Source organism: Uloborus diversus, unplaced genomic scaffold (genome assembly GCF_026930045.1).
Source record: "Uloborus diversus isolate 005 unplaced genomic scaffold, Udiv.v.3.1 scaffold_18, whole genome shotgun sequence".
Lineage (NCBI taxonomy): Eukaryota > Metazoa > Arthropoda > Arachnida > Araneae > Uloboridae > Uloborus > Uloborus diversus.
This window is the reverse complement of record NW_026558329.1, coordinates 301,786-314,844: the sequence shown is the minus strand read 5'-3', so window position 1 is coordinate 314,844 and position 13,059 is coordinate 301,786. Positions and strand designations below refer to the sequence as shown.

Sequence of the window (13,059 nt, the reverse complement as noted above, 5' to 3'; positions counted from 1 at the left end):
ACCCAAGAATGGTGAAGTTTCAGATTTTTTAGTTTCCATGATTACCAACAGTTAAGGCAAAGTTACTTCTCGAGTGATAAAATCTAATGTTCGTTTTTAATGACTAATTTTTTTTTTCTTTTTTTTGCATTTTACTTTATTGTATTTCATTTTGTTATGCAAAACTACTGTAGAACCTCATGCAGTTTAAATCCTTTTTTACTGAATTCCAGCTTTGTCAAGATATTTTTTTGAATTTTATGTTGCCTGTTTTTCTATTTCTGTGTACAGAGTAACAAATATTAAACTTTTTCCTAAAATAATGAAAATACAGTACATCCTAATCTGTTTTCTGTCCGACCGTTTGTAAAACCTTTAAATTTCTAAAAAATATACCTTGTTTGTTCGAGATTTGTGACGTGTTGGTTTGCAGAAAGTAATTCACATGAAAGCCTCTTAGCTAGAGTAGTATCCTCTGTACAATCTACAAATATTGAGAAAATCAGACGTGACAGGACTTAGTCAAGACAATTTGAGTTATTTATTGACCAGTTAAAGAAAAACGTTAAATATATATTTTTTTTAAATCTTTGAAGTATTTTTTAAATGCCGTTAAGAGTTAAGAAATACTATTAAAGTTCAAAATTCATTTTTTTATGTCCATTGTCTGTGGTGAAGACCAAATAACAAAGAATTTTAAATTGTCAAAGTATTTAAATTATTATTTTTTAAAAAACTTCTCAGAAAATTAAAAAAAAACCAAAGTGGGCTAAATAATGGGTTTTTTCAAAAAAGAACATTGGGTCCCATCCGGCCAACCCTGTCTGTACGTGCATAAAGAATTCTAGGTTCTGAAAATTATACGTTGAAGGCTACTGGTGTTGCTGTTCCGTTTGTATTAGTCAGGGCATGGCCCTATTTGATTCTTATAGGCCGTGACAATCACTGAAATTCATGTCTACAAAAAGGGAGCTACAGGGAATCCCTGTGGTGGCGCTAGGAAATTCCCCCAAATTTCTGTAGTAAATTAGGAAAGGACTAGCTGCGTTGCCCGGCTTTGCCCGGTCTACCTTGAAAAAAAAAACCATTGCGTCAAGTGAAGTATCTTCAATAACAGGGTTAAATGAAAGAAAAAAAAACATCATGCAAAATTTTCTCGCCAAACAATGAAAACAGATACTAAAATACTAGAAATTAAAATAAAATGAGAAAGATGGATTTAAAAGGCGTAACTACGGAAACACAAAATAAAATAATTTTCAAAATTGAAAATGAGAAAGATGGAAATAAGCAATGAATTCAAAAAGCGTTACCGTGGAAACGCAAAATAAAAGGGTTAAAAACTTGAATAGAGAACAGATTTTTGAACTTCATTTAATTCGCTTGTAACTTTTTTTCTAATGGAGATAGAGGGTTAAAATGTCGACCTTAGGTCGAGTTATATCTGGAGTAAAAAAAACAGCTCTATCCAATGCTGTCAAAAAGAAAACTGTGGGTCAACTCCTTCACTTTTTATTGATGGATTTAATGAAGTAAGTAGTGCCTAAATTTCAGCTAAGCCTAAAAAAATTCGAGCTAAGAACGTAAAAAACTCCCGCCGCAATTAAGTTAGAGCATTGGAACAAATTGCGTAGAACGCGGAAAATTCTTCCCTTTCCCAACGATACATAATATTATTATTTGAGAGTAATTTTTCACCCCCATATTCGGAAATTTACATGAAAATTGGGCCTAAATTGGAATAAAATAAGAACTATTCATCGAATTGTTTTCGAACTGGTCTGCGAACCTTCTCAGGACTTAAAGGAACAAACTGTGAAAATTTCAGCAAAATCGGCCGGGTAGTTCTCGAGTTTTGCGAGTTCAAACAAACAGACGCTTTTTGGACACTTCATTTTATACTATGTAGAGATGAGGACTAAATTCAAGAGTCTCTTCAAGTCATGAGGATCATGGACAAAATTCCCTTTTTGTCTTCGAACTGTGCAAAAGTTCTTTATTTTTAGAACAAAAGCCTTATTAAATTCAAAAGAACATGAAATACCAGCTGATCTCGTGGTGGCTGTTCGTCTCCTTCCACCACTGCCTTGTAAATACCAACTGGCTCACAAAATTCACTCTGATATCACTAGATGGCTGCACAGTATTCATGGGCCACAGCAGCATCCGTTTTACCCGCCTAAAATTCTTATTACAGTCGGAGCTCCATGTATCGAAGTAGCAAATTGCGGGAAAAAATTCAATATATAGAAATTTCCATACGATCTTAGTTTATCATAAACTAGTGGTACTCGCACGGCTTTGCTCGTAATAGAAAAATTAAAAGGTCTTTTGGTTCCGCCTGTATATTTACAAATGATGTATGGTGGATTTTCTCGCCAATTGGCTTGTACCCATCTTACGGTTCCACGTTATGATGATTTCGTATCTCGCCCATTGGCTTGTGCCCATGTTACGGTTCCACGTAACGATAATTTCGTAATTTACTCGTCCATCTTATGAGAATTTTGTTCTTAAAATTGGAATAGAAAAAGAACCACATCGCATTTTCGAAAAATCGCTTCGAGGTGCACATCCCCATGCTACAAACTAACTTGGTGCCAAATTTCATGAAAATCGGCCGAACGGTCTAGGCGCTATGCGCGTCACAGAGATCCCGACAGACAGAGATCCGGACAGAGGGACATTCAGCTTTATTATTAGTAAAGAAAATCTCCTATAACATTAAAATTAAAACTAATTTTCGCCAACTGTAATGCTGTTTCATGTTTTTGAGTGAGTTTTCTGTAAGTTTCAGTACTTTTACTTTATGTAAGCCAGAGAAAAGTAAAAACTCAGTCTACCTAGCTTGAATGATTTTCACTGAAGCTAAAAAGACTAGGTAGGAATGATAATCAACAGACAATAGGGATAACTTGAAACTGATTTTACTGTATTACTGGTTGCAACTACGATTTGAAATAAACTTGAAGGAATTTAAGAATTCCAGAACGGAACAACGACCTATCTAAACACCTTTCAACCCCAGATTCCTTGTAAGTTTTGTAGCAGCCTTTAGTGAACATAATCCTCTAACCTTCATTTTTTATGAGACAAACAGTCTAAAGTGGAAAAAAAAAATTCTACAAATGTCTCGAAAAAAATTTCGATACATAGAAACAATTTTTCGATGTAATGGACACGGAAATTTGCTTGAACTTCGATATATATAGAAAATTTCGATATGTGAAACTTCGATATATGGAGGTTTGACTGTATTTAAATCCAAACTTACGACTGTCTGTTAATGGACCCTTGTCTGTTATTAGTGCCGCTACCCTACTTTTGTTAGTTGCAATCATAGACTATTAATAAGAGTAGACCGAGCTATGGCAACCCTTTTGGTGCTCATAAACCAAACCATGTGACTGGTGGATATCCTAGCAACAGCGGGCATTCATCGTAGCAGACGATCAACGCCCGCGAGAAATAAAATAAATAGAATAGATGGAACACGGAAGAATGATCTTTTATGGAGTCCGATTTGTAAATTTGTTATTATAAATTGTAAATATTTTGTTAATATAGTGAGTTTTTCGTTTAGATAGTATTGTGCATTCTTTTTAGTCAATTTTAATAACACTCTAAGCAATTAAAGATGCAATCGCCCAAAAAGAATCGGAATAATGGTAAGATTTTTACCTACATATTCAATTTAAGATACGGATTAGTACATTTTTGCGTTAACGCAAAACGTTCACGCCAACGCTGACGTAGCAGTTCCGAATGAAATAAAAGTTACTGAAAACTGTGATCAAAAACTAATGACTCATGTCAAAATAATGCATAACTAAAAGAAAAACATTTCAATCTCTGCACCTGGAAAATTTACAATGAATACACATGCATTGTCTTAAAATACATGTCGAGTGCCAAACTTATAGATAATCCTGCCATCTAGCAACCATGCCGCCAAAGTTTTCGCCAAGCCTTCCACCAGTCACATGATGTATCCATGAACCCATTTTTTCATCAGCAAGTCTGCGAAAGCTCGGTCTACTCTTATTATTAGTCTATGGTTACAATTAAATCTTTTCATCTGTTTTCTTTTTGTGTGTAGGTGCTGGTATATGCCAAGTTCAGCTCTGTGACACTATTCTGAACGTCGCCGGCATTCCATTTCGACAACAGGGATCTTCAGGCATTTTCGATATTAGTGTGCCGTCTCAACATACTTTTGAAAGAGCATATTCATTATTGCTCCCCATTGTATTCTAAATACATGTGTTGTAACATCATACTAGATTCTTTTAAAAATTGAAATCCAAGAGTACATGTTGAACATGGCCTATGTATAAAGACGTCCTGCACAGAATACTTTAAAATCTCGATGCTGAGAATAATTACAAAGTCTTTGGGAAATTTGTGCCTTTAACTACGGATGTTGTCATTGGATTGTAGAGAAATATCGTGTGATTATTCTTCAAAGACATCGCTCAACAAGATAAATGTAAAACAAGTTTTCAGAATACAGATTGTGGAAGCATTACATCTGCTGTAGTTGATGTAAAATTTGACACTTTACATGCCGCACTGAAAAGAATATGAATCATATTACGTTCATGTAGTGAAATGGCATGTTATTGAACTTACTTTAGGCTCTACTGCTTCTTGTGGGAAAATAATTTTCCAATTGTTTTGAAATGGCATGTTGTTGAACTTACCTTAGGCTCTACCTTTGCGCTACCGCTTCTTGTGGGATATTAATTTTCCTATATCTTAGAAATGGCATGTTATTGAACTTATCTTAGACTCTACCTTAGCGCTACTGCTTCGTGTGGGAAAATAATTTTCCAACTGTTTTGAAATGGCATGTTATTGAACTTTCCTTAGGCTGTACCTTTGCGCTACTGCTGCTTGTGGGAAAATAATATTCCTATATCTTAGAAATGGTATGTTATTGAACTTACCTTAGTCTCTACCTTAGCGCTACTGCTTCGTGTGGGAAAATAATTTTCCAACTGTTTTGAAATGGCATGTTATTGAACTTTCCTTAGGCTCTACCTTTGCGCTACTGCTTCTTGTGGGAAAATAATTTTCCAATTGTTTTGAAATGGCATGTTGTTGAACTTACCTTAGGCTCTACCTTTGCGCTACCGCTTTATGTGGGAAAATAATTTTCCTGTAGCTTAGAAATAGCATGTTATTGAACTTACCTTAGGCTCTACCTTAGCGCTATTGCTTCTTGTGGGAAAATAATTTTCCAACTGTTTTGACATGTCAGTTCCTACGAGCGCAAACTCAAATGTGCTTGAAACATCGTGCACTGAAGATAAACTATATACTTGTGATTACTGCAAAAGGACATTTTCTGAGATTTCAAATCTGAAATCACATTTGAAGATTCATGAGATTGAAAAACCATATGCTTGTGATCATTGTAAAAAAACATTTTCTGAAATTTCAAACCTGAAGACTCATTTGAAGATTCACACTAATGAAAAACCACATGCCTGTGATCATTGTAAAAAAGCATTTTCGCGGAGATCGACTTTGAAAAAACATTTGAAGGTTCACACTAATGAAAAACCATATGCTTGTGATCATTGTAAAAAAACATTTTCTGAGATTTCAAACCTGGAAACTCATTTGAAGGTTCACACTAATGAAAAACCACATGCCTGCGATCATTGTAAAAAAACATTTTCTGAGATTTCAAAGCTGAAGACTCATTTGAAGGTTCACACTAATGAAAAACCACATGCCTGTGATCATTGTAAAAAAGCATTTTCGCGGAGATCGGCCTTGAAAAAACATCTGAGGGTGCACACCAATGAAAAACCGTACACCTGTGAGTACTGCCAAAGGACGTTTGCTGGGAGCTCAAACATGAAAACACATATGAGGACACACACGAAAGAAAAACCATTCACTTGTGAGTACTGTCAAAAGACTTTTTCTCAGAGTTCAGGCGTGAAGAGACATTTGAGGATACATACCAAAGAAAAACCGTACGCTTGCAAGTACTGTGAGAAGACATTTTCTGTGAGTTCAAATTTGACTACGCACTTAAGAACACACACTAAGGAAAAACCGTATTCTTGTGAGTACTGTGGGAAAACATTTGCCGTGAAACCGTCTTTGAATTGGCATTTGAAAATACACGAGAGCCAAGGGGGCGAAGTCAAGAAAACATTTCCTTGCGAGTGCTGTGATAAGATGTTTTCCCAGAGCTCGCATTTGATATCGCATCTGAAGATACACACTAATGAAAAACCGCATCGTTGTGAGCACTGTGAAAGGACCTTCTCTCATCGTTCGAATCTGAATGCGCACTTGAGGGTGCACTCGAATGAAAAACCGTTCTCGTGCGACTATTGTAAGAAGTCTTTCAGTCGTTCTTCGTATCTGAAAGTGCATTTGAGAACGCACACTGAAGAGAGGCCGTACTCTTGTGAGCGCTGTGAGAGGGCGTTTTCTCATCGCGCGAGTTTTAACTACCACTTGATGGTTTGTACGAAAAAAAAATCGAATCTTGGAGGGGGCGAAAAATCTGCACCCAATGTCTGATACAGCCTGATGCAGAAAGACGAGATTGGTGAATGTTTGTGCCAATACAGTGCCCGCCACTAATAAAATCACTGGATTATAATATCAGCCGCTTTATAAAATCAAATCTGGAAGAACAGAATCATTACTATATCAAAATATGTTAGAATTATCCTTTAATAAAATCATCCTCGCCGTTTTATGAAATCAAACTTTTGGAGAGCATATGCTAATTCTTCTCTGAATAGAACCAGGATTTTATTTTTTCTTTCAAGATTTAAAACAGTGCAGCACTAATAAAATAACAAATTCACATAAACAAAAACGAAAAAAAAAAAGGTGAAGGTTGTACGTTTTTTACTTGGAGAGTTGAATGAAAAAAAAAAAAAGAAGAAGAATGAAGCAGTCACAAGAGAACTGTTTCAGAGCCATATATTTAGTTGGTGCTGCCTGTTTCCTCTTCGCAGATCTGTTTCGCCTTGCAGCCTGACCACTGAGTTTCAATCAGTTCGTGCACATTCAGCTATCTACAGGGGTTGACAGTTCATTTTTACAATTAAGTTAAAATTGTTAGCTAGCAAGTCGTGATGACTTGAGTGTGAAAGATTAATCCGAAATTTTGAATAAGTATGACAAGTTTCCTAGATGTAGTTAGTGTGATGCTGCAATTAAATTAAGGATTTCTCAATCTTTACTTTCAAATTCTCTTACTCAAACAACAATAAGTCAATATTTTAAGACCCTTGTGAAATTTTAAAAATGTACCTTATGTAAGTTAAAATATCAACTGTATATTGCAACTGAACTAAAATAATACAATACAACTAGACTAAAAATAAAATACAACTAATCGTTATTTATTAATTTTTTAGAGTATTTATACTTGAAAACCTTATATTTTTTTTTCAGTGCATGAGTGCCGGTTTATAAAATCAGCCGCTTTATTAAATCAAATGTCCTCAGAACGAATGTGATTTTAATAAGCGGCGGGCACTATTGCGATTTTATCCTCCAACATCGTTCCTTAAAAGAAGTTCTTTCATTCATTGTTCGTACGCTCTTTCAAAACTTACAATGCTGGGTCATTCCACGATGACTAGCATAACAGTCAGTTCAGCATCTTGAATAACTCCCCTCGATATAAACCCCCGAATAAATGTTGACTTTTTTTTTTCGACTCGACCACACATAGATAACTGCCTAAGAATGTATAGACACGCGAATTACCCATTTTGACGATTCCCGAGTTAATTACAACAAGTGACGTCTGTATGTGCGGATGTGCATATGTATGTCGCATAACTCAAGAACAGTTAGTCTTAGGAAGGTGAAATTTGGTACGTAGACTCCTAGTGAGGTCTAATTGTGCACCTCCCTTTTTGGTTGCATTCGAGTGTTTCTAAAGGGGTATTTTGCACCTTTTTGGGGGGAAATCATTATTAATTTCAATGTAAACTCAAGTGGTGTTATAATTTGGGCGGGCACATGGCGATATATCGCCAGTATTTTGGTCGCCAACTTGGCGACCCGAAGTGTGTGTACGAGTTTTATTTTTGTTATACACTGTAGTCACGATTATCCGGTTTGCGCATCATCCGTGCAGCCAAATATTTAAATTTAAAATTAATTATAGGTAGAAATTATGCCAAATTTTATTACATTACTAGTACTAATGTACTACTTTTTGTATTAGTGGAGTATGGTAGTTAAATCCGAAGTATTTTACATATTACCGCGTACATTACTTATACTGCCGTGCTAAGCACAAAAGTGGTACCTGCAGCTGAGTTCAAAATCAGAAATTCCCGTTTAAAGTTGTGTGCCTCTATGCATTTGATTCCAGTGAATTTTTTCAAAATTTTTTAAAAAATATTTTCCATCCACAAATGACCATTAAACATTGTATTTGGGTAAAATATGTGACAAAGAACCACCTGGTGACAATAACTTAATTTTGACTTAAAGTGAAGATACGACTTTGGTGCTTAACACGGCAATATAGTCTCCTAATACCAGGAGTCGAAGTGGTCCTATATATCCTATATTTCCTATATTTTCAAAAAAAGTATGAAAATCGTCCTATATTTCCTATATTTTTAGAAAATGTTCTATATTTCCTATATTCCTGTTTTTTATCCAATTTATTTCTTTAAAACAACAGTAAATAAACTATCTGACTTCGGATTTTTCGTCAAAAGTACGATTCAAACGAATTTCAAATTAAAAAACACAACTCACTAAATCCTACAACCGGCATCTTCTCTCATTGGCCACAGCAATATGACGTCACTGTAGTGGGTGGAGCAATTTCTTTTGTTTTCCAGCGTGTTTTTTTTTATTTTTGTTTTCGTGTTTTTTTTTTTTTTCTTTTTTGGTTTTTGTTTTCGCGGGTATATTTTTGTGATCGGAATGTTATAATAGCCTTTTTGCAATCTTTTCTTTTTGTGGAATTTTATAGAACAAAATATCTGTATGTTTGTGCTACAAAGCATTGGTTATTTCCTGTTAGTTCTGAACACAAAGACGGTTTTTATTTATGTATATAAGCTATGTTTGTGACACTTCTATCCCTGCAAAAATTGTGAGTTGCTGTGTTAATTATCAATAAATTTCACTTTGTTCTTTTTTTTTTTTTTTTGTCTACAAAGAACACTTTTTTCAAAAATTATTCTTTCAACTACAGGAAAGTCATTTCAGGTGTAAGTTATAATATTGTTTGAAGGTTTTTTTTTAAACACAATCATTGATAAGATTAAATAAATAATATGTATGTATTATTTATTTTTTCATAGCGAAACTATTCATATAATGTGTCCTATATTTGTCCTACATTTTTTGTGGAAAATGTCCTATATGTGACAAGTCGATCACTTCTACCCCTGCTAATACACGTTTTTGCGTGCTTGGTCATTTTCAGATTATCCGTGTTTTTCGATTATCCGTGTACACCCTTGCATTCATTAACACGGATAATCGAGGTACAGTGTAATACCAAAAGAAATCAGTAGAATTTCTGCAGAAAATTTGCCTATTCTGCTTCGGGGCATCAGGCAATGACCTAGTTCCCATTCCTTTCGATTGGCCGCCGTTCTAAGTTTGCATTAACAACAGTAAGACACATTAAAATTGAGCAGTTCAGTCCAGCATTATTGTTTTAAGGTAACCGTTAATGTAATTCATTGTTTTGGCGATTTGTTTTGAAATAAAAGAAACTTTTGATTTGTTTTATTTGTTTTTATCCGAGTGAAATGTACGACATTTTTTTTTTTCTGACGATAATTTTTGAATGGTCCACGGCATTTTTTTTTTTTCGTTAGACGGATGAATTATGATAGCGTGGTTGCTAGGCAAGTTTGGCGATAAACAATACAGTTGTGGAATTATTTTTACATTTGACAGATAATATTGGATGTATTTTTTTGTTTATTTGGCGAAATATTTTATATTGCAGTAAAAACCGCTTCACTCGCTAATAGAGTTTTAAAGCAAATGTAAATCTAATTTAATCATTTGACGAAAAGTTAAGAAACTTATATAGTTTTTTTTTTTTTTTTTTTTTTGAAAAGGTGAGTACGCATTTTATACAAAGAAAAATGATCATTTCACATCAGAGGAGGAGAGGGCGTCAATTTTTTTTATTCAACGAACCTCCATTAAATTTTTAGCACGGGCATCGCTGTGCGGGTACTGCTAGTCGTGTATAAAAAACTAAATAAATAAAACAAAGAATATATGTATGTGTGTATGTATATTTCTATACAAATCCATAGTATTTTGGCAGGGCGAAAGAACGTAGGGAGGATTACGAACGTCAGAAAAGAATGGAACCGTTCGAATTTTAATTTAAGGTCCCGAAAATGGCATTAAATCGCTCTTTCTACCCCGAAATAGTTATCCGATCAGTTTGAATTTAGCGCCATTCGAAAACCCGCGAAAAAAAAAAAAACACGTCTCTAAAATCACTGAGAATAAAGCTTTAAAAGCATTTTTAAATCTAATGGAACAGAATTTCATATCGGAAAATGATCGTATGCGCGATCTCATTTTAAATTAGCGTGAAAACCATTCAGAAGATTGACACTTTTAATTGTTTTGAGTAAAAGTATCTCCTTTTAATTATTATTTAGTGATTTTTTTTTTTTTTTTTTTGTAGTGTCAGTAGAAGATGATTAGAAAGGCTGCGTTTAATTTATTTGGGAATTTTTGATTTGCCATTTTCTTTCTTTAAAAACGATTGTTTTGATTGGAATTTTTTTTTTTTTTTTTTTTTTTTGAGCAGTCACGATTGCTTATTGTTCTCACTTGACCGTCCTTGGCGTTGTGGTTCCTTTTTCAACTTGGACAGTTGCCTCTGCAGGCGCGCCAGAATCCGTTTTTCCTGGTTGGAGACGTTCATGTCCTGTACACACACATGCACATTCACATCAGACACACGTCTACGTGCATACACACAGGTCTCCGTACACACACAAGCCTACACATGCATGCACGCGCGTCTACGCACACCCACACACAACTATACACGCGTAACCGCCCTGGAGGAGGGGCAAGCTGGGGGGGGGGGACAGGAGTCGTTTCTAGAAACAATAACTCCAATGAATAGAGCCCTGTCGCAACTCGTGATTGCGAAATACATAATTTAAATTCAATATGTCAGAATTAAAATTAATTTCTTTTTTATTTTTATTTATTTATTTTATTTTTTATTTATTTATTTTTTCCCCCGCTAATTGAAGCGTCATTGTTAAACATGCGCCTCTAGAAATAACTTTTATATTTTCGAGGTACTGTGCAAACCAGGGCAATGCAGCTTGTGTTAGAATATAAACTAAGTATTCCTTTCCTTAAATTACTTGATAATTCCCTGCAATATTCAAAATTTCCTTCCCAAAAATCTCGGTTTATTCCAGGGATCCAACCTGCTTTTCCTTTTTCTTTGCAGTACTTGAAAGCCATCCAAATCCTCTAAATGATTATTTGGTTTTTCTGCAGTGATTCTGTTTAAGGTACCGTGCGTATAAGGTAATATACATCATGAATATGCATATAGACTTATGACTGCATGAATTCTACTGAGAAAAGGGGAAAATAAAAAGGGGGTATCAGTGTTTTACCATGTGTCCAATGAGGAATCAAGAGGTTTTAAAATTCGTAATGTAAAAAAGTATTTCGTACAAAAGGAATCGTTCATCATTTTTCTACAGCGCTTCTAAGTTAAAAAGCCTCGTAATAGAAATAAGGGTTTATAAGTCGCATGAAAGCAAGTGTTAATTGGCGCCGCAGAATCGGATTTCCTCTTCCTATTCAGTCACAACTGACTACAACTGTATTTATGTCGAGGACTGCATACTAAGTGCCTTGCCTCCATTATTTTATATACCGATAGATGGCAGCACCATCACCGGATCGAACAGTGAATGAGAATTTAGAACTAGTCCAGGAGCTAATAGCTACCTGGTGCTAGAACCCCCAGAGGTATCGTTTCACTTGGAGGACATTGAGACCACAAGCCTTTTTAACGTCGCCCAGTCCCCTTTGATGACGACGGTGGATCTTCGACCATCGAGGTTCGAACCCAGGACCCTCCGGCCCCGAATCCGACACTCTACCGATCGGGCTACCACGGCCCAACTCGACTCGAATGGGACTATTATCATGAGCTACGTTCGCATACCTGTTAAGATTAAATACTGAAAATGTCTCACTAAAATTCATAATTATTCACATTTCGGAGTTTATATTATTTTATTAATTAATATTTAATTAAAAAAATTGCAATGGCAAAGTTTTGTAGCATACAGAAATATTTTTGAAGTAATTCATTACATGAATTTGCTTTATGTTACGTAATTTACAATATAATACTATATGAATTACAATTAATGTTCGAATTTCATAAGTTTTATATACAAAGCTAATTAGTTGCCGTTAATTCTTCGTCGGCCCTGAACCAACTTGAATAAATTGTTGAGAGGGCAAATTATGCATTTTAATTTCAGCAAGTTTTTTAAAAATACATTATTTGTTTCCTTCACATGTGTTTATGTCAAACTTACCTCAATTAATTTTTAGAGAAAAAGTGAAACTTGAATTCCAGTAAATTCACTATTTCTTATGTGCTTATACATTATTTCTTGCTTTTTTTTTTCCGTTTTGTGACTGTCCCTTAAATAAAGTGTCCCTTAATTAGAGGTAAATACGTGGAAGTCCCTATTCAAAGGGACTGGGACCAGAAAAAATGTCCCTTAAATAGAGGTGTCCCTTAATGGAGGTTCTACTGTAGAAGGCTGTGTTCAATACCCGCAATGACGTCAGGTAAATAGAGGCCATTCGAAATTGGAGAGGAGGAGCTGCTTCATTTCATACTCCGGTTGGAGCAGTGAGAAGGGCGCGAACTTAACTGTGACCGATTGCCATTGTTGACATCGTGTTTCACTTCAGAGACATTTTTGATCTCGTTATGCTCTCAACTAAGCTATTGTGTGCTCATTCGAGCAACTCCTTTTTCTATTCAGTGTTCTCAGACCATCTCTTGTAGCGAATACGAATCAT

At 35.1% G+C, this 13,059-nt stretch overlaps 1 protein-coding gene across 1 annotated transcript; it reads left to right on the top strand.

The window, feature by feature from the left end:
- The first annotated feature begins 5,195 nt into the window (after nucleotides 1-5,195).
- Nucleotides 5,196-6,827, top strand: LOC129233129 (zinc finger protein 271-like). The gene has a single exon (XM_054867192.1). It carries the CDS (start codon nucleotides 5,236-5,238, stop codon nucleotides 6,526-6,528), a length of 1,293 nt encoding a protein of 430 aa, XP_054723167.1. The 5' UTR covers nucleotides 5,196-5,235; the 3' UTR covers nucleotides 6,529-6,827.
- Nucleotides 6,828-13,059: the final 6,232 nt, after the last annotated feature.